The sequence below is a fragment of the Grammomys surdaster genome, unplaced genomic scaffold (assembly GCF_004785775.1).
Source record: "Grammomys surdaster isolate TR1022 unplaced genomic scaffold, NIH_TR_1.0 172, whole genome shotgun sequence".
Taxonomy (NCBI): Eukaryota; Metazoa; Chordata; class Mammalia; order Rodentia; family Muridae; genus Grammomys; species Grammomys surdaster.
Genome location: NW_021604620.1, coordinates 125,234 through 151,061, shown reverse-complemented (window position 1 = coordinate 151,061; position 25,828 = coordinate 125,234). Strand labels below are relative to the sequence as shown.

Here is a 25,828-nt window from a genome sequence, read left to right as displayed (position 1 = left end):
GTATACACCACAGCCAGCCATGGGATTATTTATAGTGTATACACCACAGCCAGCCATGGGATTATTTATAGTGTGCACCACCACAGCCACCCATGGGATTATTTATAGTGTGCACCACCACAGCCAGCCAGACTTTTGCAGTGATTACATAATCATTTTAAAAAGCGGCCATTTACAGAATGTAGTCTACAAACAGGAGACTCCAGGGAGGCTCCTGGTAATTTTGGGTGAAGGCAGGCCTCATCTTGGTTTCTTTCTGGTTCTACATCAGCAGCCACCTGGTGCAGTCAGAGGAGTGGGCGGCTGCTGTACAGGGCTTCAGTATTTATAGAAATGACACCTAAAGTAACCTGCCAGTCTGTGCTTAGAATTCCTCAGCTTGCTTCCTCTCCCCTCTTTCCATCCTTTAAAGGTAGGTCAAAGGAGGAGCCTGCACTAACCCAGAGATGGTGAAGACCCCAGCACTTGTCTTCCTGCTTACACAGGTTATGCTTCAGTGTCGATGGAAATAATCCGCCTCCAGGGGTGCAGTTTAAGAGGGCGGGAGAATCAGGGCCTTCCAGGCAGAGGGGCCCTCCTGCTCTTGGAGAAACCCACCACTGGGCTGCAGGAGTCTCTCATTCTCTTGGCTGAAGTAGACCATCTCTGCCTTTACATGGAAGTCACATTGGCTCAATTTGTATTTCCATGTGTGACTGGGACAGAGAAGTCTGCAGAAGTGAAGTGCTGCTGGGGCTCAGGGGAGCCTGGGGGACCATAGCCAGGCCACCGGAACTCATGCCATTTTAATGATGTTTTATTTATATGGGTGTTTGCCTGGGTGCATGTCTGTTCACCACATACGTATAGTGCCCCAGGGACCAGTAGAGGACATTGGATCCCTAGAACTGGAGTTAAAGACAGTGAGAGGCCCTATGGGTGCTGGGAACCTAGTGCTCTTAATTACTGAGCCAGCTCTACAGCTCCCACCCCCTCCCCGTGCCAGGTTTTATCATCCCTGTGCTGAATCGTCTGCCTGAGACAGTGCCTGCTGGGCTGTAACTGGGAGAAGCTGGAGTCTAGACGGACTTCAGAGATCTAGTAGCATACATTTCAGAAAGGGAGACACGTTCATTATCAGAGCCTGGGTCCTGGGACAGTGATGTTCTACAGGACACCTGCCAATTATGGAAAGAGGGCCAGTGTGGGCAACCTGGGGCCCTCACTCAGAAACCCTTTGAAGTAATTTTGAAATAGAAAAGTAAATGATTCTGGTAGTAGACAAACTAGTCAGGTGGCATTGGGGACAGTGCCTGGGGAGGGGGGCACAGTAGGTGCTGTTTGCATGTCTGTGTTTACACAGATGTCTGTGTCATGAAGAGTCATCAACTTGTACCTACCCCAGAACTAGTGTGCTTTTCAGTGTGAGTGCTGGTTCTCATTTGACAATGCTTTAAACACAGGAAGGAAAGAGGAGGGAGATGGAGTGGGAAGAAGAGAGGAGAGAGAGAGAGGGAAGAAAAGAGACAGGAAGAGGAGGAGGGGGAGAGGAAAAGGGAAGGCGAAAAGGGGGAGAGGGAGGGGAGAGAGAGAGAAGGAGGGAAAGGGAAAGAGAGCGAGACTTAAAAGCCAGAATACAGATTAGATAGATACAGACAAGGTCAGGGTCTGGCTAGCAAGTTGCAATTCTACACATTCCCAGAAGGTGGCAGTGGTGGGTCACTTGATTGTATGAAAAACAAAACCAAACAAAACCCCAATGATAGTAAATTACAGGATTCCCGCTCCCTATGTTTAAGTCTTTTTTTTTTTTTCTTTCAGAAAAGGTCATGTATAGCCTAGGCTGTCCTCGAACTCAGGATCATGCTGACTCAGCCTTCTGTGTAGCTGGGGTACAGGTAGATGCCCAGGAACTGAGTCTTACTGCCGCTGATTTAACTTGCTCTAGCCATGTTTTTGGTTCTGAGTATAAATCCAGGGCCTTGTGTGTGGTAAGCATGCATTGTGCCACGGAGTCACACTTCTACTTCTCTGAGTTCCTCTTAAGTGTGAACGAACCAGTGCCCAGCGTGAGAGGAGAGGTGCTGGCACGGAGACAGCGCAGCATTGGATAAACACGAGATGAACTTGTGCTAGAACCGTGCAGCTGGGTGCACACAGATGCGCTCATGGAGCTCGCTGGCGGTGCCTTGGTGTTGAGGTGCAGTGCCCCTGCTTTGTAAAGCACTACCTTAATTTGCTGTTCATCTTATACGCATCTGCATCCAGCCTCTGCCTTCACCTGCTCAGCAAAAGGTGGCTGTGCAGGTTGGTTCTTGTCAGCTTGTCACTGTGTGCACACGTAGAGGGATCTGTGCTATCTTGACACAGCAGCACGCTCATTTGGTCCTGTGACGTCAGCTAACGCGTGTGTGCACTGAATGGGGCCCCACAAGCATGCGTGTCAGCGTTTCTTCTTGAGTGTTAACTGTACTTGATTTTTTTCCACCTTTGTAAATGTGCCCATCTCTCACCATTGCTTCCGTTTTTAAAAAAAGATTTACTTACTTTACTTTATGTACTTGTTTTAGGGTTTTGTCTGCCTCCATATCTGTATATCAGAAGACAGCATCAGATCCCATTACAGATGGCTGGGAGCTGCCATGTGGGTGCTGGGAATTGAACTCAGAACCTCTGGAAAGCTGCCACTGCTTTTAATCACCGATCTATCTCTCTAGCCCCTCACCATTGCTTCCATATACCCCTATATGTGCTGTATGTATACACACACACACACACACACACATACACACACACACACACACATAGACACACACACATACACACACACATACACACACACACACATACACACACACATACACACATACACACACACATATACACACACACATATACACACACACATACACACACACACATACACACACACACATACACACACACACATACACACACACATACACACACACACACACATACACACACACACATACACACACACATACACACACACACACACACACAAATACATACATACTCACTAAAAAACCTTAGAACAGGGTGGTGGGTGGATCTCAGACAGAACATGTATTTAGCACCTGGACCCTGAGGAGATTATGGCGCAGTATGGAACTGACACACACAAAGGTCGGTCAGGAATCTTTTGTTTCTGGCCCTCATCTCTCTCAATCTCTTGTCTGCCCTCTTGAATCTACTATACTAAAATGTCCTTTTCCTTGTCACTACCTCCCTGTAGCTGTTGGGCAGTGACCACTTGGGCCACTAGTCACCTAAATCAGATGACCTTGAACATGAAGTAAGGATCTTCTGGGATCAACCTGCGAGACTGACCTGGTCTATAGCTCGTTGGACCTATTTAGGTTTCTGGATTCCTGATTCCCTGAGTAGAAGCTCCCCAATACCTGCCCACTCCTACCCCTCAACCCCATGTCAGTGACCTTGCACCCCAGAGCTGGGATGTTGGAAGGGCTGCCATGGTAGTATAAATGAATGAACCTCTAGTTGCCCAGAGCAACATGAAATACTTACATAGGATGGTGTCTGGAATTGCCTGCTGAAATGCATCAAAATAGAATCAGGCAGATTCTTAGAAAATAAAGTAAAATAGGGTAAAGAAACTGAGTGTTTCTTAAGAATAAACCATTGTAGTCACTGGTGTGGTGGTGCATGTCTTTCATGTCAGTACCCAGGGGACAGAGGTAGACAGATCTCCAAGTTTGATCTACATAGAGAGTTCAAGTCCAGCCAGGGCTGCAGAGTGAGACCTTGTCAGAGGGTTTGGGAGAGGTGTGTGTGGGCACAGGGCTGGAACAGTTGGTTGCTCAGTGGTTATGATTACAGGCTGCTCTTCTGGAGGACCCGCCATGCCTGCCCTGCCTGCAACTCTGCTTCCCCACTAAGATAGTCATGAACCCTAACCCTACAATCATGAGCCCCAAGTTAAATGCTTTTGTTTATAAGTTGCCTTGGTCAGCTTGTTTTGTCATGGTGTCTTGAGGTTTTATTGCTGTGAGGAGACACCATGACCAAGATAGCTCTTTTTTTTTTGGTGGGGGGGGAGTTCTAGGGTTTTGAAAAGTAGTGTGGCCTGTGGCGTTCCAGGTACTGGCATAGTCTCTGGTAGACCAGAGGGTTTCTGGGACTCTGAGTACTATTGTGACCTCTGGGGTTCCAGGTATCCATATGAATTATGGGATTATGGGTACTGGCATGGTCTTCCACGGAGCAGTGGACATCTTTTGGGGTTATGGACTGGGGTATGGAGATAAGGGGAGGGAATATTATTAGAAAAACTGGGTGAGCTCTAAGGAGTGTTGTTGGGCTATGGGTGGGGTCTAAGATAGCTCTTTTTTTTTGTTGTTTTTTTGTTTTTCAAGACAGGGTTTTTCTGTATATCTCTGACTGTCCTGGAACTCACTCTGTAGACCAGGCTGGCCTCGAACTCAGAAATCCGCCTGCCTCTGCCTCCCAAGTGCTGGGATTAAAGGTGTGCGCCACCACTGCCCAGCCCAAGATAACTCTTATACATGAAACATTTAATAGGGGCTGGTTTACAGGTTCAGAGGTTCAGTCCATTATCAGCATGACAGGAAGTATGACAGTGTACAGACAGACATGGTGCTGGAGGAGCTGAGAGTTCTACATTTTGATCTGAAGGCAGTAAAGGGGGAATTCCACACTGGGGGAGCTTGAGCAAATGTAAGACCTCAAAGCCCCACCTCCATAGTGTTATCCTTCATCCAACAAGACCACACCTACTCCAGTAAGGCCACACCTCCTAATAGTGCCACTCCCTACGGGCCAAGCATTTAGACATGAGTCTGTGGGGGCCAGACCTAATCAAACCAGCACACGTGGTAATAGATAAGTAATAGCACACACACCAGCTGTTGGTAGCTGCCTTAGAGTGAAATGGGCCAGGAAGGACAGGTCGATAATACTTAGATTTTAACAGAAATGACCTATTCTTGTCCAACTCATCAGATTTAAAACTTGAAGGCAGTCTAAGCAGTACTGTGTTAAGGGAAATAGTAAGCACCCTTCACACAGACAGCCTTCAGTGCTCCCACCAGGCCTTCTGCACAGCGCCTGACGAGCAGCTGACACCGGCTCTGTCTCATGCGGTCACTTGATCCCATCTTCCCATCCACACTTTGAGGCAAGTTTTTCTTGCTCCCATGTTGTAAGTTGGCAAAGTGGACTCCCAGAACAAGTAAGTGGCTTTTGTGGCTCATAGAAGTAGATGAGATCCAGGCCTTCCAGACCTGAGGCCTGGGCTCTTTCTACTTCACCTCAGTGCAAAGTGGACCTGTAATAAACCTGGCTGCTGCCCTGACTTAATGTTCCCGCTGTATCCAAGGAGCCTACCCTAAGGTGTGGATGGTAGTGATGATTTCTGGATACCTTGAGTCCTGGCTGCTCCACGCACCCCCTTTTTTTTTTCTTGTGATCTTTCTTCAGGGAACCTTTCCATAAACTACTGGCCCAAGGCCTCATTAAGGGACAGACATTCCGCCTTCCATCTGGACAGTGTCTGAAGAGGGAGGATATAGATTTCACAGGTAAGGAGGGCCCAACTTAGCTGGGGCAGGTAAGAACCAAGGCCAGGTCCGGGAGCTCGTTTTTGCTTGGACATCTCCACCTTATCCAGCTTTATTTGACAGCCCATTGCTAGAGAGAGCCTCAGAGCATGAAGTCTTCCAGGGTCTTTTCCCACAGACTTCGAAGCAAAGTTTGTTTTGTTTTGTTTTGTCTTTTTTGGTTTTTTCGAGACAGGGTTTCTCTGTATAGTCCTGGCTGTCCTGGAACTCACTCTGTAGACCAGGCTGGCCTCGAACTCAGAAATCTGCCTGCCTCTGCCTCCCAAGTGCTGGGGTTAAAGGCGTGTGCCACCACTGCCTGGCTGAAGCAAAGTTCAAAATATGGAATTCTGCCATGCCCATTTATCCTCCCCTCCCTGTCAGCACCCACTCGGAATCATGCCTCGTTCCTGAGGACTCTTTTGGCATCTAGGTCCTGCTCCTGTTTGTGCAAAAACAAAAGAGAAGTTAGATGTGACGTGGGAGAAGATGAGCAAGTCCAAACACAATGGAGTGGACCCTGAGGAGATCGTGGCCCAGTATGGAATTGACACAGTCCGGCTTTACATCCTCTTTGCAGCCCCGCCTGAGAAGGACATCTTGTGGGATGTGAAGAGTGAGTCTGCCTGCTTCCTTTACAGGCTGCCCTGGCCCTGAAGGGACTGGGGAAGGAAAGGTTTCTTGCTGGAAACAGTAATGGAGAATTCTAGAAGTCATCTTGTCCAGGCTTCTGCCCCTTTCCAAGATACTAGCTCTCCGTTGTTCAGAGGCCTTGGGTCCCTGTGGGGGGTGAGGGTGGGTGTGGGAGGGTCCCACTGCCTGTGCACAGTCCCAGTCCTCACCCTACACTTGCTAGTGGTGGGGCCCGGAAATCCACACTATTGCAGGCTCTGTGCTGCTTATAATGTGAGGTCTCTGGATGACTCTCCTTAAAGGCCGACCCTCCGTGCTTACTTAGCCTGCTAAACTACAGAGGCCAGTGTTCTTTATTTTAGCATTCCTTAAAAAGTTTTTCTAGAACAGAATCCTCCTCCCTCACCAAGATGATGCCTGAGTACTGGGACCACATGCCACCCATCAGCCACTCCCTGCTACTTGACTTCCTCCCGAGATTTGTTTCTCCAAAGCTTTGGTTTTGCCCTTGTGATCTGCCTGGGTGTGGATTTGGGAAGTGAAACCAGTGACTGCGGGAGGAGTCTATTTTATCTGAGGATTGGCTGGTTTCTCACTATGTTTTATGATGGTAGATCTGGACAGTTATGGCAGACAAAGCCCTAACAAACTGCCTTTAAGTAACAGGCAGGACATGCAGACCAGGGTAGGCACTAGCCCTGCTTTTTCCTTCCTATATGAGCAAGTCTCCACATCTGCTTTTCACAAGCCTCCAGCTGTCCCTGCTGTGTCCCCACTCTTGAGGATACCCATCTTAGTAGCCACGGGCTTCAGGCATCTGCACCTGTACTTATTTGGTCAACTGTGTGACCAAGAACCACCAGGTGGCCTGTTCTGCTTCCCCAGCTCAGAACAGTGGTTAGATTGGTGAACATGTTTGGAATATGTAACACACCCTTGGCAAGGTGAGAGGTTGTTAGATGACCTCACACTGTGCTACAGGGCTATTCCCCAGCATGTTGTGCAGCCACTGTGCTGTCACCCGTCCTCATGAGATCCCAGCTTCACTAGTAGTGGCAACTATTTTAAGCACCCTCTTGGCCCCAAGGTATATCTGAAATGGCAAGTTGGCTGACCCAGAAGGCAGTGTACCGATGCCCATCCCAGGGCAGGTAGCAACTGCTGACCAGCCCTGCTGCCGTTGCTCAGGACATCAGGGATCTGGAAAGGACCTGTGGCTGACTCTGGGAGGACCACAGGGCTTTTCTCGTTCCTGTCTTATCAACTCTCTTTCTTTGTCTTCTTGATTGCCATGAAATGCAGCTGATGCACTCCCTGGAGTGCTAAGATGGCAACAGCGGTTGTGGTCCCTGACAACAAGATTCATCGAGGCAAGGACTTCCGGGACAGTCCCCCAGCCTCAGCTGCTGAACAGCAAGGAGAAAACCAAGGCCCGAAACCTCTGGGAGTACAAAAATGCAGTCATAACTCAGGTCAGAGTCCATGGTCTGGGCAGTGTGTCACTGCTCACTCTGAGGGAGCCTTTGCCCAGTGGTTTGTGAAGCCTTCTTGCTCGAGGGCCACATGAGTCTTCTTTGTGAAGACTCTTTTTTGTGGCTCTGTTGCCTCAATTGCCCTCATTACTTTGGTTGTTTACACAGACTTCCTGGTGGAAAGAGATGTGCTCAAATAATGGCTGTCCCTCCTACCTTCTTCCACCTAGACCTCAGGAAGCCACCTATTCCCTGTGCCCCTGGACATGACCCGCAGGATGATCCAGTCTAGTATCTCTGATGAGGCGGGCCACGTTGTATTAACAGGGATGTACAGCTGAAAGCAACAGACCGCCATAAAGTGTCCTCTCATGTTATAGATCAGGCCGAGCCCCAGACAGGTCGGATGTCTTGCTTAAAGTACTGCAGCTAACGAGGGACTGAGCACAGCACAGAACGGGGCCTGAGCGCTCCTGTGCCCATCAGAGCTTTTCCACTTGACTACTCTTTTCCAGAGTGTCCGTAGGACTTGTTTTAGGTTAATTTCTACAAATACAAGATTATTTTTAATGGGTTTCTGATAACCAAATTCTTCTTAGGCGGGTTCATTTTCCACTTGCTAATTGGGGGCTGGGGGTAGGTTGGTGGTAGAACACTTGTTTAGAGTGTGCCGGGTCTGGGGGAAGCTATGCTGATTAAGTCTGAGAAGGCCTCCAAAGCCCCTTCTTACCTGGACTGTCCTCAGTGACATTGATGGCATAGCAGGGGGGTTTATTTTTTTTGTTTTTGTGACCTGAGTGGCTCTGGGTCCAGCATCTAGTGACATTTCTTCAGCTCCACTTCCATCCTTCATGTAGAGGGAGTCACCGAGACGAGTCTGGGAATCTGAGTGCTGCCAGGGGGCGATCTCTCTGAACCGTAGGTCAGATCATGGATGCTGTTTCAACAGCTGTGAACGACTGACATCTTAAAGACTCGGTGGTGGAGCGTGAGCCCCAGGCCTCACTCGGGCTACGGAGAGTGTTCCCTGATCTGCGTCTCCTGCCTCTCCAGTCTTTATGCTGCGTCGGAGCCCCCCCTCCCCCCACCACCACAGCGAGCGTGGTTTTCTTAAGCACCTCTTCTGGAAACGACAGACGTGCATGTGATGTGGAAAGAGAGGCAGTCTTAAGTAGTGGAGACAACATTGACTTTGACTTTAAAACTCTTTTTGCTCATAAAATGTAGTCATTATTCAAGGCAGTAAATATATTTGTAAGCATTTTTGTTGTTATTTTCCGTTAGCTTTTAGTTAGTTGTTTGGTTTTGTTCTGTTTGTTTATTATCACTCTTTTTTTCTGGAAAGGAAGTTTTGAAGAAAGTGAGTTTAAAAAAATCGACTTTTACCAACAGGTGACCACCCATTTCACAGAGGACTTCGCCCTGAATTCCGTAGTCTCTCAGCTGATGGGGCTCAGCAGTACCCTCTCGGTAAGTGGCCGGGTCTCAGCGGTAGCTGCACGGAGAGGGTGGAAGTGTTGGGAACATTCCTCCCATGGTTACATCCCTATCATGCTACTTCAAGGTTTTAAAGGTTGTCTGGGCAGAGCCGTTTGCTTTTTTTCTGAGACAGGGTCTTATTGCATAGCTCAGACTAGCCTTCAACTTGTGGCGATCCTCCTGCTTCTGCCTCCTAGCTTCAAGCCTCTTGTAAGAGGCCATAGAGGCCTGAAAGGTTAGACTCCATTTCTGACTGACTAGTTGCAAAGCCATGGCCAGGCTTAGGCCTCTCCCTGTTCTAACCTTCTTCCCCTACTGCCTGACTTCCTGAATGTATCGTGTGTTTCCTTGTCAGAGATACTGTTTGTATCTGCTTAACCTAGGTGCCACAGAACTACTCCCACTGGCAAAAAGAGCTGTCATTTTCAGTACCGCTCATTTTTTTTTTGCTACACATTACTCCAGTTTTTCTTGACAAGGGAAGAGTTTGTCAATAATTGTTGGATAGAGAGGACCCTCACCCTGGTATTCCACAGTGGAAAACCTTAGGAGACACTCTTTGCATTTTCCCTAGGCCACAGCACATAGGAAACCTTGCAGAGTGCTTATAAGTTTGACCTTGTTCCCAGAGCAGCTATTCCTCCCATGTTGAGGCTTAGCTCCGTTGTCTGTCAGATGAGGCACAGATCCTGCCCTTGATGGGCAGTTCTGAGCACTGGGTATGGGTTCTGTGAAAGAAGGCTTCTGAACCGAGCGTAGAGGTAATGACAGTTTCTCCCACCCACTGAGCCTCTGGATTGTACTTCGTTCATTGCCTGTCTTACCCTGCCTGTGTGCACCTCAGTCTTAAAAGTTCCTTCCTCTTCCTTAGCAAGCCTCTCAAAGAGTGGTTCTCCACAGCCCTGAATTTGAGGATGCTCTGTGTGCCCTGCTGGTGATGGCTGCCCCCCTGGCCCCTCATGTAACCTCAGAACTCTGGGCAGGTACGTAGAAGTCTCCTTGTCTAACTAGTTACTAGTTACTACTATCGTTTGTCCAAGCCTCTATTTGATCATTATTTATAGCTCAGCAAATGTCTGTCAGAGTGTTCTTCATCCCTTAAGGGGTTCAGCTTCTCTCTCTCTCTCCTCTCTCTCTCTCTCTCTCTCTCTCTCTGTGTGTGTGTGTGTATGTGTGTGTGTGGTGCCTGTATGTAGATGTCAGAGGACAACCTTTGGGTCTCAGTTCTCACCTTCCTACCTTGTTTTGAGATAGGATATTAGCTACTATGTGATCCAGGCTAGCTAGCCCAAGAACTACTAGAGATGCTCCTCCTGTCTCCACCCTCTGTCTCCCCGTAGCAGCACTCGTGGACCACAGATGCTTTGGCTACTGTATCTTTTACATGAGTTCTGAGCATCCAAACTCAGATGTCCAAGCTTGCTCAACAAGCACTTCTACCCACTCACCCCTAAACTGTCTTCATTGTGATCTCATGAGCTCAGTTCAGATTTTATCTGTTTTGGTATCCAAAGCTACTTCCAAATGTTCATCCAGAGTTTCCATCCCAGCAGGCCCTCTGATTGGGTTTGTTTGTTGGTTTGTTTGTTGTTAGTTTATGGTGTTAGAGACTTAGTCCAGCTTTGTACATGCTAAGTATATGCCCTGCCACTGAACCACACCCCAGCTTCTGATGGTATATTCATGCAATGTGGATGTCGTTCTTTCCAAAACACTCAAGCAAATTCATTTCTCTGGGAAAGGTCAGTGTGGAGTGCCCCTGCTTCCTGCTCATTTTCTTAGAATTGCCAGGGTTGCTATAAGCAGTGTCAGCACAGACCCAGGGCCTCCTGACATACTCAGTGGGATCAGCTAGCACAGACAAGGATGGCAAGATAGGGGAGAGGCAGCCCCCAAACGCCACCAGAAAAGGATCGCCATCCACAGAAACTGACCACCACTCCCAACCCCCTAGCATGCACTGTGAGCCCCAAGGCATCCTGGGATCCTGTGTTTAGGGCAGGAGTGGAGAGCATGCTCTGTGAACCCCAAGGCAGCCTGGGGTCCTATGCTCAGGGCTGGAGTGGAGAGGCTTGTTTATGTTTTCTGCAGGAAGGCCAAGCTCTCCAGAGGTGGGGATGAGAGGGGTGCAGCTGGCCCTTCATGATGGCCCTGCAGGCCAGATCTTTGTCACTCATCTGCTGCATTCAGACTAATCCCATTTTGTTGACCTTTCACCTTGACTGTGTCTTTGTAATTGCCATACACATGTTGGTTATTTTCACTTAGAAGAGCAAAATGGCAAAAACCTGCATATATGCAGGATTCTAAGCTCCACCCTTACAGCCAAGCTGTGCCCACCATTCAGGGAAAGCCTGGCTAGGGACCATACCTATAAATAAGCATCCTGATTACTCCAGGAAGTCTGGGCTTCCTTGTTTTTCTCAGTAGAATGTATAACTGCTTCTGTTCAGAACATTTTTATCCAAGATCCTTTCATCTCTTAGGCATCCTGTATGACTTCCATACGGAGGTTTTGGAAACTTTCCCAATACATCTGGGTCACAGGACAAGCCACTACCAGCTCAGCAAATAAAGACATGATTATCTGTTTTCTGTGACCTCCATTTCACTTTAGAGAAGGAGGAAGCCAGAATCTTTTCTGCAGTTGCCAAAAGGCCGTTAAGTTCATTGTGAAGTACAACAGCTCAGTCCAGGACTGGCCGGGCACCAGGAAGAGGCTAGGGCCAGCTTGGCACCAGGAGGAGGCCAGCCTGGTCCTCCTTGGGCCTTAAGGAGCCTTCACTTCCCTCCTAGTAACTGGCAATACCGGCTCACCTAGGTATCAGATAGGAAAACTGCGGTGGATGCATACAGTACAAGCACGAGTCAAGGCACAGGCCAGTAGAATAAAAGGCATCGGCTCCACCCAGTGGCCTGTCCACGGCTTAGGCTTACCTATGGTCTGTAATTTTCAGTCTGAGAAGAAGGGGGGCTTGTAGTGGGTATAAATGAGCAATTACTAACTCATGGTTCAATAAGGCTGATCGTGTGTTTGTGTGTGTGTGTGTGTGTGTGTGTGTGTGTGTGTGTGTGTGTGTGTGTGCGCGTGCACACAGGCATGCACACCTGAGTGTTTTCCTAAGTGTTTGCAGTCCTGGTGTCAGACCCAGGATAGTGTTCATGGTAACAAGCATTCCTCACTGATCTGTATCTTTGGTTTTTCTTCTGAGTAAAGGAAGTAGAACGTGTCACATTCTGGCCCAACATTGCTACCTGCTTATATAAACATACTCTGAATATCTGAAGCCAGTGATCCCAATATTATATATTATATTGTATTATATTATATATAGTATAATATTTTGAAGGAAAACCTACAAATGAATGGGAAAAGGAAGCTTTTGCAACAACTAGGTTTATAATGTTTACTTTGTGTTTTTTTTGTTTTTTTTTTTTTTAGTTTTTGGAGACGGGGTTTCTCCATAAAGCCCAGGCTGTCCTGGAACTCACTCTGTAGACCAGGCTGGCCTCGAACTCAGAAATCTGCCTGCCTCTGCCTCCAAAGTGCTGGGATTAAAGGCGTGCACCCACACTGCCCGGCTTACTTTGTGTTTTTGAAGATAATTTTTTTTTTACTTTATAAACAAAATAAATTACTAGTAAATTTGAAAGTTAAATGGGGGGGAAATGAAACCTTTCAAAAAAATCAGAAGAAAGGTATTGAACTGATCTCACAGTATGGGAAAACTCTATACTTAAATATCTTTTCAAACTTCAGAAGAACTGTGAGTGGCGCTCAGTGGTAGAGCCCGTGCTTAGCACACTCGAAGCCCCACGGTCCTCACAGCACACCTGTAAGGTACACGTACGTAGTATATATAAAAGCAATGCATTTCTTATGAAGAACCTATAAGACGTTGTTCTTAGAAGGAAAGGAGGATCTTGAGGTACATCCTATGGTGAAGCTACTTAGCATGCTCAAGGCACCAGGTTCCATTCCTGGTTCTAAACGAAAAGAGAAGCCCTAGCGTCCAGGGAAGAAGACTGGAAAGGGTTAATACCATGTCCCGTTTTTGTGGCCCACCCTGAGCCAAGGGTCTGTTCATGAGAGGGATCCAGTGAGGCAAGAATATATAGTAGGGTGAGAATGTTAAGCTCCCAGGAGGGCAGGGGGCATCCTTCTGTCTAGTGCACTCTACGTAAGAAGGGCTGGGTACAAGATTTTCAGACCACAGAATACTCATGGCAGGGGACACTTGTGAGAACAGCCTGTACTTGGGGTCTGTTATCAAGAAAGCATTCCTTCTCTAGCAAGGGGGTAGCCCCAAGACATGGCAGCCTTGCTTTTCCTCTCATGTCCGTCCATCCTTTCATCCCTGCATGCTGTTCAAAGAAAGGCCAACTGAAACCTGGGATCACAGACCAGCCGTGGGAAGAGGCCAGCTCTTCCCTGTGCACCAGTATACCACTTGATCCTCTAAGCAGTCTTATTTCTACCCTGTTGATCAACCATACAGTCATGAGAGTGTCACATAGGAAAAAGTTTTAGTTTACAAGAAATCTCTGATATTGGCACAAGAACCCAATGTAGGAGCCCACAAAACAGAAAGCACAGGTACTACTCAGGGTGGCCAGTCCACATCGTGGACACAGTCATTTACAGCTTCCTTCGCCTCCTCAGAGTCTTGTACCCTGTTCACAAATTGCCCCTGTGTGTTCAGAGCAGCCTGATCTTCTGTGCTTTGGTGTTGCAGGCCTGGCACTGGTACCAAGCAAGCTCTGTGACCGTTACGCCTGGGATGCTGGTGTGATGCTTCAGGCCTGGCCCACGGTAGACTCACAGTTCCTTCAGAAGCCCGATATGGTGCAGATGGCTGTTCTGGTGAGTGCCACCCATAAGGCCTGACTGTGATCTACAGACTATCACTCTCCTACCAGTGACCCATCAACCCAGCCCTGAGCCAGCCCTTCCTCCTGACCAAGCCCACAATACAGAGGTCTGTTTTCCTTTCTCTGTGCCTTCAGTATATCCCAGAAGCATGTAAGCTTCAACTCTCAGGGACTGGAAGAGCTAGAAAGGGGAAACACCAGCCCAATCTGCCTTAATGGCTCCAGGGTCTTCCGGCTCCATTTGGGAGCACCTGAGTAGGTTTAGGGTGACACAGTGGGGAGACACAGAGAAAGTAACAGTAAAGAATCCCTCTGTTGTTCTGGAGAAGTAGCTTGATGGTTCAGAGCTCTGGATGCTCTTCCAGAGGGTTTGAGTTTGGTGCCCAGCACCCACATGGTGGCTCACAAGCATCTGTTACTACAGTTCTACGGGCTGTGATGCCCTCGTCTAGCCTCCCCTGGCACCAAGCATGTATGTGCAAATATATATACATGTGCAAATATACATGCAAGCAGAGTACCACTCACATGAAATAAAAAAAAAAATGTGTCAAACATTTCAGTAAAGCTACAAAACTTTTTTTTGTATAAACTACATTTTTTAACATATAATAATAATAATGTAGGAGGGGAAATTCAAGGGTTTTGTTTGTATTTTTGTTTGTTTGTTTTTTGGGTTTTTTTTTTGAGACAAGGTTTCTCTGTGCCCTGGCTGTCCTGGAAATTTGCTCTGTAGACCCAGCTGGCCTCAAACTCATGGAAATCCTCCTGCCTCTGCCTCCTGAGTGCTGGGATTAAAGGCATGCACCACCATGCCCAGCCCAGTTTTCACATTTTTGTTTTGTTTTTAGGTTCTGGGGTTGAACGCACTAGAGCCCAGTGCGTTCTAGGCAAGTGGTGTCCTGTGGAGCTGAGCTCCCAGCTCTCTTCTTCTGTTTTACTTCAAGACCAGGTCTCAGTAAATTGTCCAAATTAACCTTGAACTTGATCTGTAACCTTCACTAGCCTCTTGCCTCAGCCTTCAAGCTATCTGGAATTACAGACCTGTGCCACCAGGCCCAGCAAGAATTGGTTTTGTTGTTGTTGTTGTTGTTTTCCCCTGAAACCTTTCTATGTAAAAACTAGATCCCTGCATGTTTCCTCAATGCATTTTCCACTTGTTTAACATGAGACAAAACGTGATGGCCTGCCAGTGGCTTATGTGGCAGAAGATGAAGAGGCTACGATAGGTTCTTTTCACCTGATCCTCTGGATAGCAGGTGGACTGGAAGTAGGTCATTTTCATCCCAGTGTGATTTTCCCTGTCTTATTCTACAGGAGGCCACACCATTCTTAGTTAAGGAAATAAGCCCAAAGAAGTGACTTACCTTGCCCATATCCAGTCCTGACTCTAGGCCAGACATAGTGCTAGGTTCGAGGGATACAAATCAAACAAAAGCCGGGCACAGTGGTTTACTCTGTAATCTCAACACTTGAGAATCTGAGCAGGTGGACCACTGTAAGTCTGATGCTAGCCAGGGCTACGTGATAAGACTTCGTCTCAACAAGTAGGACAGCAGGGTTCCTATCTTCATGGAGCTTAAAGTCCAGAGAGACAGAAGAGCACAAAAGAAGGAACAGAATAAACAAAATGAATGGGTGCTGTGGAAGGTGCCAGCATTACATTCCACCCTGGAGGCTACGAAACAGTAAATCTCCTGAAGGCTGGCCAGCAAGCCTGGCCCCGTTGTACCTGTGCCAAACCTGGACCACAGGAAGCCCATGCTCAGGGAGAATGCTTAGCTTGAGTCTGAGCACCCCCCCCCCCAAAGCCTGCATCCCTGTGGACTCCCTCACTCTTTCTGTTCTTTTTCTCCTCAGATCAACAACAAGGCCTGTGGCAAGATCCCTGTGCCCCAGCAAATTGCCCAGGACCAGGACAAAGTCCATGAACTTGTCCTCCAGAGTGAACTAGGCGTCAAGCTACTACAGGGGAGGAGCATCAGGAAGGCCTTCCTCTCCCCCAGGACTGCCCTCATCAATTTCCTGGTGCAGGAATGACCAGGGCTTCCAGGATCATCCTTCTCTGCCCAGATCAAGGGAAGGAATGCTAACTTAGGCAAAAAGACAGACATCAGGGACATTGGCCTTTGTGCCAGGACCAGCTGGAGTCAGCAGGAGGCCCGTGGGCTGAAGTCTGGACCTGAGGATGTATGTGGGCAAAGCGGAACGAGGGGAGAAGATTCATTCTGTCGTCCCATACCCTTCCACTCGCGCGCAGGGTAGGAGGACACCAGAGATGCTGCCAGGGTGGAGCAAGAAGTAGAAAAGAAGTGGGCAAGGCCGACAAGCAGCCAGGAGCTTTTGCATCTACCCGTGACACTGTCTCGTACTTCTCGGGAGTCACGTAGACTGAGGAGCCACTTAGGCTCGGGACCTGCACAGGAGTCAGGTGTACAGATGGTGCCCGCTGGGCTTTTGGCTTACAGGACAGATAAAACTGTTCAGCTGTGGAGCTGGACATGGACACCGCTCTCTACAAATTGTCCTGCATATGTCTCCAGCATCTTTCAACTGTGTCACACATGTCTCTTCCACTCCAGCTGGGTGGCCTGTTTGAGTTTAATGTATGCTCTACGATAGGGCTCCACTTCTGAGCCTGAACAGAAGGACTGCATCATAGCCACTGTTTGAGCATGTAGAGTGTGCTCTGTGGTGAGTGGAGCCTTGCTCTGAGTTGCTGATCCTCACCAGAGCCCCATCATAGCCCAGTGAGGGGTTTGAACCCAAGATGGTTCACATGGACCCTAGATAGTGACACCACTGTCATTGATTTGGCCCCCAGAGTGTCACTAGAAAAAGCAAGTTCATCAGAGAAGAACAGAACTGTTGCTTCCTGGGTATCACCTCCTGTGTTGGAGACAGCTAAATCATAGCAGGTGTGGACCCAGACTACCAGTAAATTAGGCAAAGCTGACTTTATGTGGGTTATCAGTAACATGCTATTACAGACATGGCCTGAGCAAAGGCTTAATTCTAAGTTGTGGGGTGGAGAGAAGAAACTAGCCATCTCAGGATGCTGAAGCTCTGTATCTGTAATCTGAAGTCACCCACAAGTGGCTGCCATGTCATCTCCTGCCTTTTAATGTCATAAACACATCACTGTAAATGTAACTTTTATTCTCGAGAAGTGATTGTCCTCAGAGGCTCACTGCAGTCTGCTAACCTAGGCCTAGTCTGGAAGCTTCTAGCTTCCATACAATCTAATTTAGGCCTAGAATGTTTTCAGCCTCTAAGACCCTTTCCTGTTCTTTCTGAGCTCTGGCTGGCAGATTCAACCCAGCTGTTCTGGCTCAGACTCCTCCCCAAGCTGACTGACCCAGTCTGGCTTCTCTCTCTGCCTCTCCTGAATCACTTGACCTTAAACCAGCTCTAGCAATCTATCCTAATCTGGCTCCTTCTCATTCTGTTTTTTTTTTTTTTTTTTTCTTTCCCTGTGACTATTCTTTCTTCAACCTATCTCTGTCAAACTCTCCCAGTAAAACTGCCTCCTTCCCTCCCTTTCTCTGCACTGCTCTCTCTCTCTCTCTCTCAAGTAGCATTTCTTTCCTCTCTCTTCTCCAGAGATCTGGCATATCCTAGTCTGTCAAATCTTTCTCTGATTCATTACTTTGTCTGCTACTCAACTAGACATCACTTTCAAACATAGGTGCTTCCGTCTGTAAACTAACTTTACCTTCATTGTTTGGAGGTGTGCCTGTATTCCAGTCAGAGGGATTAAAGGTGTGTGCCAGGGCTGAGCCACACCACAACTAGAAACAGAGGGTTTTTTTTTTTCCAGTAAATAACACAATCTCAGGGTTCACAGTGTGGACAAATATCCTGCAAAATATCAATTTGAGACATATCTGTGATCTTGGTGCAACCCTATATTCCAGTTCTAAGGGTTAACTGGGAGCAGACCAATGTCTTTTACCATCACAGGCCCTGGCTCTGTGCTACCTCCCTGGAATACCTGTGGTCCATCACTTTCAGCTCACACTCCATTCAGACAATGCTCAGTTAGGCCCACAAGTGAGAGACAGACTTATGCACAGGGTCTTAAGCTTGAAGCTATGCCTGGTCTCAATGCCTAGAAAGTCCAACTTAATTGTAGCTATCATAAAGGATCTTTAAAATTTTTACAAATGAGGACCTAGCATGGTAAGGTCCTAGGTTCCATCTCCATACAAAAAAAGCAAAGCGGCTCTACCAAAGAAGCTAATTGCACACTTGCAATCCCAGTATGTGATAAGCTGAGGGATGAGGATGGGGAGTTCAAAGCCACCCTTGGATACATGAGACTGTCTCAAAGAAAAGCTACCAGTGTTCCTGATGGACAACAAAGTCTGAAAACCACTGAGTTAATGAATGTTACGGACCACGATTTCTACCCAATCCTTTCTCCTTCGCTTTCATCTTACCTGGGGTGAGTTTGGCCCAATACCGTGAGTAGAATTGGGTGAGATTGGGACCAGAAGGGAAACAGGGCCACAACTCTGGAGGTGTTTTAAGAGGATCCTAAAGATGACACAAATGACAGTCCCATGACATACAGGAAGCACGTGGTGGTTAAAGTTAGGGTTTTTTTTTTTTTTGTTTTTGTTTTGCTTTTTGTTGTTGTTTCTGTTTTGTGTTTTCCTGGAATAACCTCAGTGGCCTTGATGAGCTAAGGGTAGATGTCCTTTAGTTGGGCGTTATCTTCCTCAAACAGTGGACCAGTAAAGTCTGTAGGCTGCTGGGCTGACACACCCGGCATTGGAGAACATTCTCTCCAAGAGGATGAAACTTGGAAAAAAAAGCTCATTGGTACTTCCTAGGAAGCAATAGATGTGGTAGAACATTTAGACAGAGAATTGCTCCCTGTGGAGTGCATGGGGTGGGGTGGGGTCTGAGTCAGAAACTTACTATCTTGGTTAGTTTCCACCAAAACCCTAGAGAGTAGGGATTATTCTCATGAATATGAAAAAAACTCAAGCTCAGTAATTTGCCTTGTTTTCAAAGTTAATGCAAGGAAGAGACAGGGTGTAAACTCTTATCTGGCTTCTCTTAATGCTGTCCTGCTGTGTCACCAGGCCTTTACCTAAATGCCCATCTAGATTGGCGTGTGACAACAGGATGAGATGCCAGCCTTTCCAGCAGTTTGGCTGGGATTCCCTCATGGGAAACTAGTTAGTCTTTAAGTCTGGGAAACACAGCTGTAGTGCCTGCTCTCCAGGGCAGATGGTCGGTGAGAGGCCCTGAGCCTGGGCTTGGTTCTACAGGGACAGAGCCTCGGGCTTCGTTCTACAGGGCCTGGAAAAAACGTTGCCAGCTCCCAGGAGACTTGAGCTCCAAGAGGATGAAGGTTATTTGTGTTGGGGAAGTAGATGAAAAGAATTTGTGACCAAGAAAAATGCCCTAAGTGGATCCTGCCAGAGTGGGCATCTGCCAAAGAAAATGAAACTCACTCCAAGAACAAAACACTAAATGAGGTGGTAGACTGCCCAGGCGTTCCTCCCAGCTAGTGTACAGTCCTTCAGAGAACAGGGCATTACACATACAAGCATCTAGTCAGTGGAAGAAAACGCAGCCAGCTAAAACAGATTTTACAATTGTGACATGGAAATTTTCTCAGAACTGGAAGTAAGATACCCTAGACAATGTGATCCTAACCTTTTCAGTCAGCCTTGCTCTACAGCCCAAGTTTTCCTGGAACTGACAGATCTTCCTGCCTCATCCTCCTGAGTACTGGGATTTCAGATAGGCATCACCATAATTTTAAACTTTTATTTATGTGTATGTATGCATACCAGCTAGTCTATATGTATAGCAGAACCCAGAAGAGGACTTTGGAACCCCTGGAACTAGAGGTATAGGTGGTTGTGAGCCTGCTGATATGGGTGCGGGGAACTGAACCTAAGTCCTCTGTAAGAGCAGCGAGTTCTTTTTAACTACTGAGCTGCTCTCCACCCCTACAAATCACTTGATGAGGGTCTTTCCTTCTGTTTAATTTTGCATTTTCTTTTTCCCTTTTTTTTTGGGGGGGGGTGGGGCAGCATCTAGTATTTCATTAATAGAGAAGATATAAAGATGTAAAGTCGGCTCAATGTGGTGGTGCATACCTACAGTCCCAGCATTGGGAAGCCTAGGCAGGAAGATGTCTGAAGCCTCCTGGGATGCTGAATGAATGAAGAAAAACAAGTACGGTGTGATGAAGATGCACATGACTTAGGAGCCTGGCCCTTGTATTGTTTTATCTTCTGCGTCAGACTGTCCAGTTCTGGGAATGTGGGTACAGCTGAGAAACATTTCTTCCTTTGTGTGAAACTGAATCCAGAGAGTCGCAGCACTTGAAGTCAGCATTGGTCTAGGTCTTAGGTCCGAATAGAAAGAGGGGCTTCTTCTAGGCTAGCCTTGTGATCTTATAGAAGATGCTCCTGTGTCTGTAGTCGGCAAGGCCCTCCCGCTCATCTAGCTGTCAAGAGTGTAGATGAGGTCAGACAGAAAGCTCAGCCCATGTCAAGACCCGTTCCATAGGTTGTGACTAGACTAGCCTGAGACCACAGCAGTGGTGAGCTCTCTTGAAATCCCCTCTCCACAAATATCCCACTTAGAGAACCTTCTGCAGAATCCTTGTGCTGCTTTGGGAGCGTGAGTGGAAGGACTGCAGAGTGGGAACCCGTCACACCTTACATAGCTCATGGGAAGGTGGAGGGGAGCCCGGGGAGAAGAGCAAGCAGAACAGCTACTTGCTTTGTGGGAGGCCGATGGCTACTATCCAGGCTGATGAGTTCAGAAAATGGAATCTGAGATGACCAGTAGTGAACAAATGAGGATTCCTCCTGGAGTGTAGAGGGTGGGGATGACTCTGTAAGGCAGCAGAGGACAGGCCAGGCCTGAGACAAAGGCCTCAGATCCAAGTCTGACTTCCCAAAGTTGACCCCTCACCCTTGCCTGCATCCTTGGAGAAGAAAAATAGGTACAGGAGTAATGAGGCCCTAGGGGGAGGAGGCCAGGCCTGCTGGAACTCAGCACCTCTGACTTACATTCCTCACCCACACGCCCTGAACGTAAATTCCAGTTTTTGTTCAGCTTTTGGAAGAGCACAGTTAAGCCAGTAGGCACTTAGTGTCAAGATGCTGTGGACTCTGAAACCTGCTGACAGCCGCAGCAAGGTTGTCTGTGGCCGTGACAGGCTAGTCTTTATCACACAAAGAGCCTTGCTCAAGACCGTACATAGAAGGCAGAGCCATATTTCCAACCTGCTCCACTGCTTTATAGAGCCAGCCTGCGCCCTCTGGGTTTCCCAAGGCAGACCTCATGTCTGGGTTCTCTCATGTTCCCAAGCTACCCTAGGAAGTACTGAGTGGACATTTCCAAACCTGTAACTCGGAAAGTTGGTTACTGTTGATAAACAATCTGGCTTGGCACACGTGAACCTGAGACTTACCTATCTGAGGACTCATTACCCCTGACAGACAAAGTAAGTTTCCCCTGAGCACTGTCACCAGGACTCAGACATCAGGAAGTAGCTGTAGCTTGGCTGCACATACTGAGAAAAGTTTGTAGAAGGAGAAACAGGAAAGTTGGATAGGGCCTGCTAGCAACGTTTCTAGAAATTTCCCTAGGACATCCTTTCCACAGACACTGAAGAGACTATCTGGGATTCCTTAGGCATGGCCTGCCCTAGAATTAGGAGATTGGATCCTAAGAGAGGAATTTCCTTTCATAGGCGTGTTGGGACATATGGGTTGGGATGTGAAGTGTTGGTGGCACCACTGGAAAGAGGAGGTAGGTTCCCCGCCCAACGAAGTCACTCCTCAAGAGTAAGGACAAGTCCTTTCCACTAGTAAAGGCCAGAGGGGTTTTGTCAAGTGGCATTGGGCAGAACTCTCCACCATATTAAAGGTCACAAACAGGCTGAGCTGAACACTGGGAGCATAAGTGTTACCCAGAGTCCCCATCGTTAGTACTCAACTTAGGTGTCAGTGGATATTGTTTCCAGGAAGTAGCTTTCTGTCAGTCTTTAAGTACAAACATCTAGACATCAGCTCTTGGCATCTAGGCAGTGGTTACTGCATTAGGTCTCCTGACTCCTTAGCTGCACTAACCTAGCCGTTCGCTCCTGCCTCCATTGTCAGTCAGTCATCCTAAGACTTAGTTGGTATCTGGGCTGGAGAGGTGGCTCAGCAGTTAAAAGCACTGACTGATCTTGTAAAAGTCCTGAGTTCAATTCCCAGCAACCACATGGTAGTCTCCAACCATCTGTAATAAGACCCAATGCCCTCTTCTGGTGTGTCTGAAGACACAGTGTACTTATACACATAAAACAAATAAGTAAATCTTTTTTAAAATTGATACCTGTGGGCTGGAGAGCTGGTTCCGTGGTTAAAGAGCTCGCTGCTCTTGCAGTGAACCTGTGTTTGATTCCTAGCACTCATGACAAGTGGCACAACTACCTGTGGCTTCAGTTTTGAGGATCCAGATTGTAGCCTCTGAGGTCACCTGTACACACACACACTTACACACACACACACACACACACAAAGAAACAACACACACACAAAGAAATAAAAATAAAGCAGTGGCATCATAACCCAATGCTTAACTGCAGTGTCTCACACGGCAACTATCATCCTGACAGTCTAACTCTGGAGGAGGGAATGGGGTAAGGGACTCCACGCCATGAATCCCAGCGTGCTGGAGGATGTGGAGTCCTAGCATCTACCATCTGCAGACCCTGGCTTTTGAGGTTGCTGAAGACATCGGAGTGGCCTACCAAGAAGCGGGAAGATGGAAATCTAGAAGGAGATTGAGAACTGGATCTCAAATTGCACATAGTTCTTTTGCCTACTTCCTCTTGGCAAGAGTTGAGTCATAAGAGGTCAGCCAGTTTGAATGGAGCTAGGCAGCTGCTCCCAGAAACTGTGCTGCCTGGAGAGGGAGACTCCATCCCTGAACTAGAGAAGAGGTCCCCAGTCCTGCCATGTGACCATTCTTAATTTTCTAAGTCTTGTTTATCAATGTCTTTAATTATCTTGTAAGTAAAGATACTGCTGACACTGCTTAACAAACACCTCCTGACTGACAGCCATGTACCTTCTAAATCTGTGAGAGCCGCTGACTGTGGTCTGAAATAGCTGTACAGAGTCCTCTGCTGTCTGCCAAACTGGGCTACCAGCCCTCTGCTCTGGCTTAGCTCCCATTCTCTGTCCCACAGTGACGTGTGATACAGACGTTCTTTGTGCTGATCTTGGCACCAAGGGTTAGCTCTTTGATCCCTAATCCTCCGTCTTCCATGACACCAACATATTGGTTTGTGTAATAATAATTTACAGTACAAGGACTTTTGAAAGGTATGGAGATGCCCCAGAGGAAAACTGGGGACTCTTCCAGATTTCTACTTCTGATGGAAGTAGAGAAGACTGTTCATGCAAGGTAGGAATGGGTCACTTCTTTGAGTGCCTCTGTGTGTTCTGGTCCCCCTTGCATGTCAACACATACATGTGCCATACCACACTCATCTACACATACAGAACCGCCTATACATTGTAGATACCAAACCACATATGAACACACCACATGGATCTAATTACACATTCATGTATCATATATAAACACACAGCCCTTCACACAACACATGCACACAACACACACACATTATACAACATACATCAACACATCACTCTCCTTATATAGCACACACTACACACACACACACACACACACACATCACATATATGACACACAGCAACAGACCTGCTTTAGGAGAAGGAATGTGGTGATTTGGTTTTGTTTCTCAAAGAAATGTGCCTCACACCGTATGTCTGGTACAGGGGACAGCTAATTCTTGAGAACTAATAAAGCTCCAGCTGTGAGGTAAGTGTCCAGGCTAGAACTTGAGGGATGACCGAACAGATTGCTCCCCCTCACTGCATGTATTCAGACAGAACAGTACTCCTGTGTGGGACTGCGTAAGGGTATTCTGGATCATGGTGGAGCAGGTGTCTAGAACCCCGAGACTCTGTAGATTCTGGGCGAGATTCTACATGAGAACCGGCAGGAGTTCGACACCCCCAGAACCCAGGATCCCGAAAAAGCAGTCACAGTCTCCATAGAATTACTACATAGGCCAGGCTATAGGCCTCAGGCCCTAGGGATTTACATACCAATGAAGGCCAGAGGGCAGAGCAAATTAAACATGCCTCCCCCCAGATCCTCCCCCTTTCTCCCTCCCTATATAACTCGGGACTGCCCTGAGTTTTTGGGGGTACACCTAGATCCATCTATTATTCGCCATGACAATAAACCTTTTTGGAACCAAGGACTTCCTCGTGTTACTGGGGCCTGCCGCCGCCAAGGCCCTCAGGCTACTAGAACCATAGGGTTTCCTCCCGAATGTGGGACCCGCCACAGCGGTGGAAGCCCCTCCGGGGCCACTGCACCGCTGTGGCGGCTTCTTAAATTTTCCCCACACTCCTGCAGCTGTACACATGTACTCCCATCGTTTGACAGTGGCCGGACCTGACTCTCACCAGCACAGCAGATTAGTGCTGGCTACTGGCTCAGGCCCTGACTATCTAAAGGTGAGTTGTGACTTGTTATATTACTAAAATTCACAACCTTGGATCCAGAACTAAAATGCCCACAAGACCTGTAATGCATGAAGTTGTTTGTACTACGACATACACAGCTACAGCATCCGAGGAGAAGCCCACACTATGCCTATATCTCTATTACATGAGATCCCTAGCTCTGTTCAGTGGGACTGTCTGAGCTACTAAACTGCTCCAGCCAGTTCCACCCTGGAATTATCTCTGTTTCTGTTACAGTTGTGTTGTTGCATAATCCTTTATCTCATTACACAAGAACCTGGAACCCCGAGAGGTGTAAATTGAACCGCCACCTGCCTTGGTTCTTCCTTGCCTCTAGCATGCTCTAGGTTTAAATGTCAGCTCCACAGAGTTCTTCCTCAACTGTTTGTGCCTCAGCCATGCCTGTCTCTCCTGCCTGCTGTCCCTAAAAAGTGTATCCTTTCTTCCTTGTTGTGGCCAGAGAGTGACATTTTCCTCTCAGCAGTTTGGTTTGCTCCTACTTCTGTTATCTGGGACAGCAGTGATCTGCCTTGCCATGGTGGCAGACACAGCCCTCAGGAGATGCTGGATAAAAGCTTGAGAGTGAAATGCTGTCTTGTTCCCAGTTCTGCCTTCTGGGGCTTGAAGCTTCATCCCTCCAGTTCCTGAGCATCACGTCAGACACAGTGAGAAAGGATGACTTTGCTGTGAGGTAAGCTGGACCTCAATCCACACTGTACAGAGCTGGCAGGACAGCATGTGACAACCACCAAAACAGAAAAACAAGACCACCCAGGAGCTGCTAGGATCAATGCAACCAGCCAAGAAGACCACCAGCTGTCCTCTGCTTCATCAGAGTGGCATTCCATGGGTGCCTTGCAGGATTGCCTGCTCAAATTGTGTGTATACCTGAGACCACAATACAGCCAGTAAACAGGATAAAACAGAAAAAGGAAGTGAAACCTCACTCTAGGTAACCCAGACCCACTCCTGGAATTCCGTCTTTGTCTGCGCTTGAACTGGTAACCAACTCTTCCTTGCTGAATGAACTATCCAAAATCCTTGGAGAGGGGACCTTCTCTTGAAAAGTATGCATTTTTTTTGTGAGTGGAGTACTTTTGTCCTGTAATAAAACTTCTCCATTTGTCTTAATTATGAATCCTTTCTCAGCAGTAGCAACTTTTTTCCCTCCTCGCCTCTCCTCTCCTCTTCCCTC

General features: G+C 47.6%; 1 protein-coding gene across 2 annotated transcripts in view; it reads left to right on the top strand.

Moving 5' to 3' along the window:
• Lars2 (leucyl-tRNA synthetase 2, mitochondrial) overlaps positions 1 to 17,191 on the top strand; it is a 94,474-nt gene extending 77,283 nt beyond the window's left edge. The window contains exons 14-20 of one of the 2 annotated variants that reach the window (XM_028767338.1): positions 5,464 to 5,564; positions 6,016 to 6,198; positions 7,518 to 7,687; positions 9,080 to 9,157; positions 10,038 to 10,149; positions 13,903 to 14,030; positions 15,899 to 17,191. In XM_028767338.1, coding sequence (XP_028623171.1) covers positions 5,464 to 5,564; positions 6,016 to 6,198; positions 7,518 to 7,687; positions 9,080 to 9,157; positions 10,038 to 10,149; positions 13,903 to 14,030; positions 15,899 to 16,078 — 952 coding nt within the window. In that variant the 3' untranslated portion in view covers positions 16,079 to 17,191. The remainder of the gene's footprint in view (positions 1 to 5,463; positions 5,565 to 6,015; positions 6,199 to 7,517; positions 7,688 to 9,079; positions 9,158 to 10,037; positions 10,150 to 13,902; positions 14,031 to 15,898) is intronic. The other variant, XM_028767337.1, reaches the window with a different exon arrangement.
• The last annotated feature ends 8,637 nt before the right edge of the window (positions 17,192 to 25,828 follow it).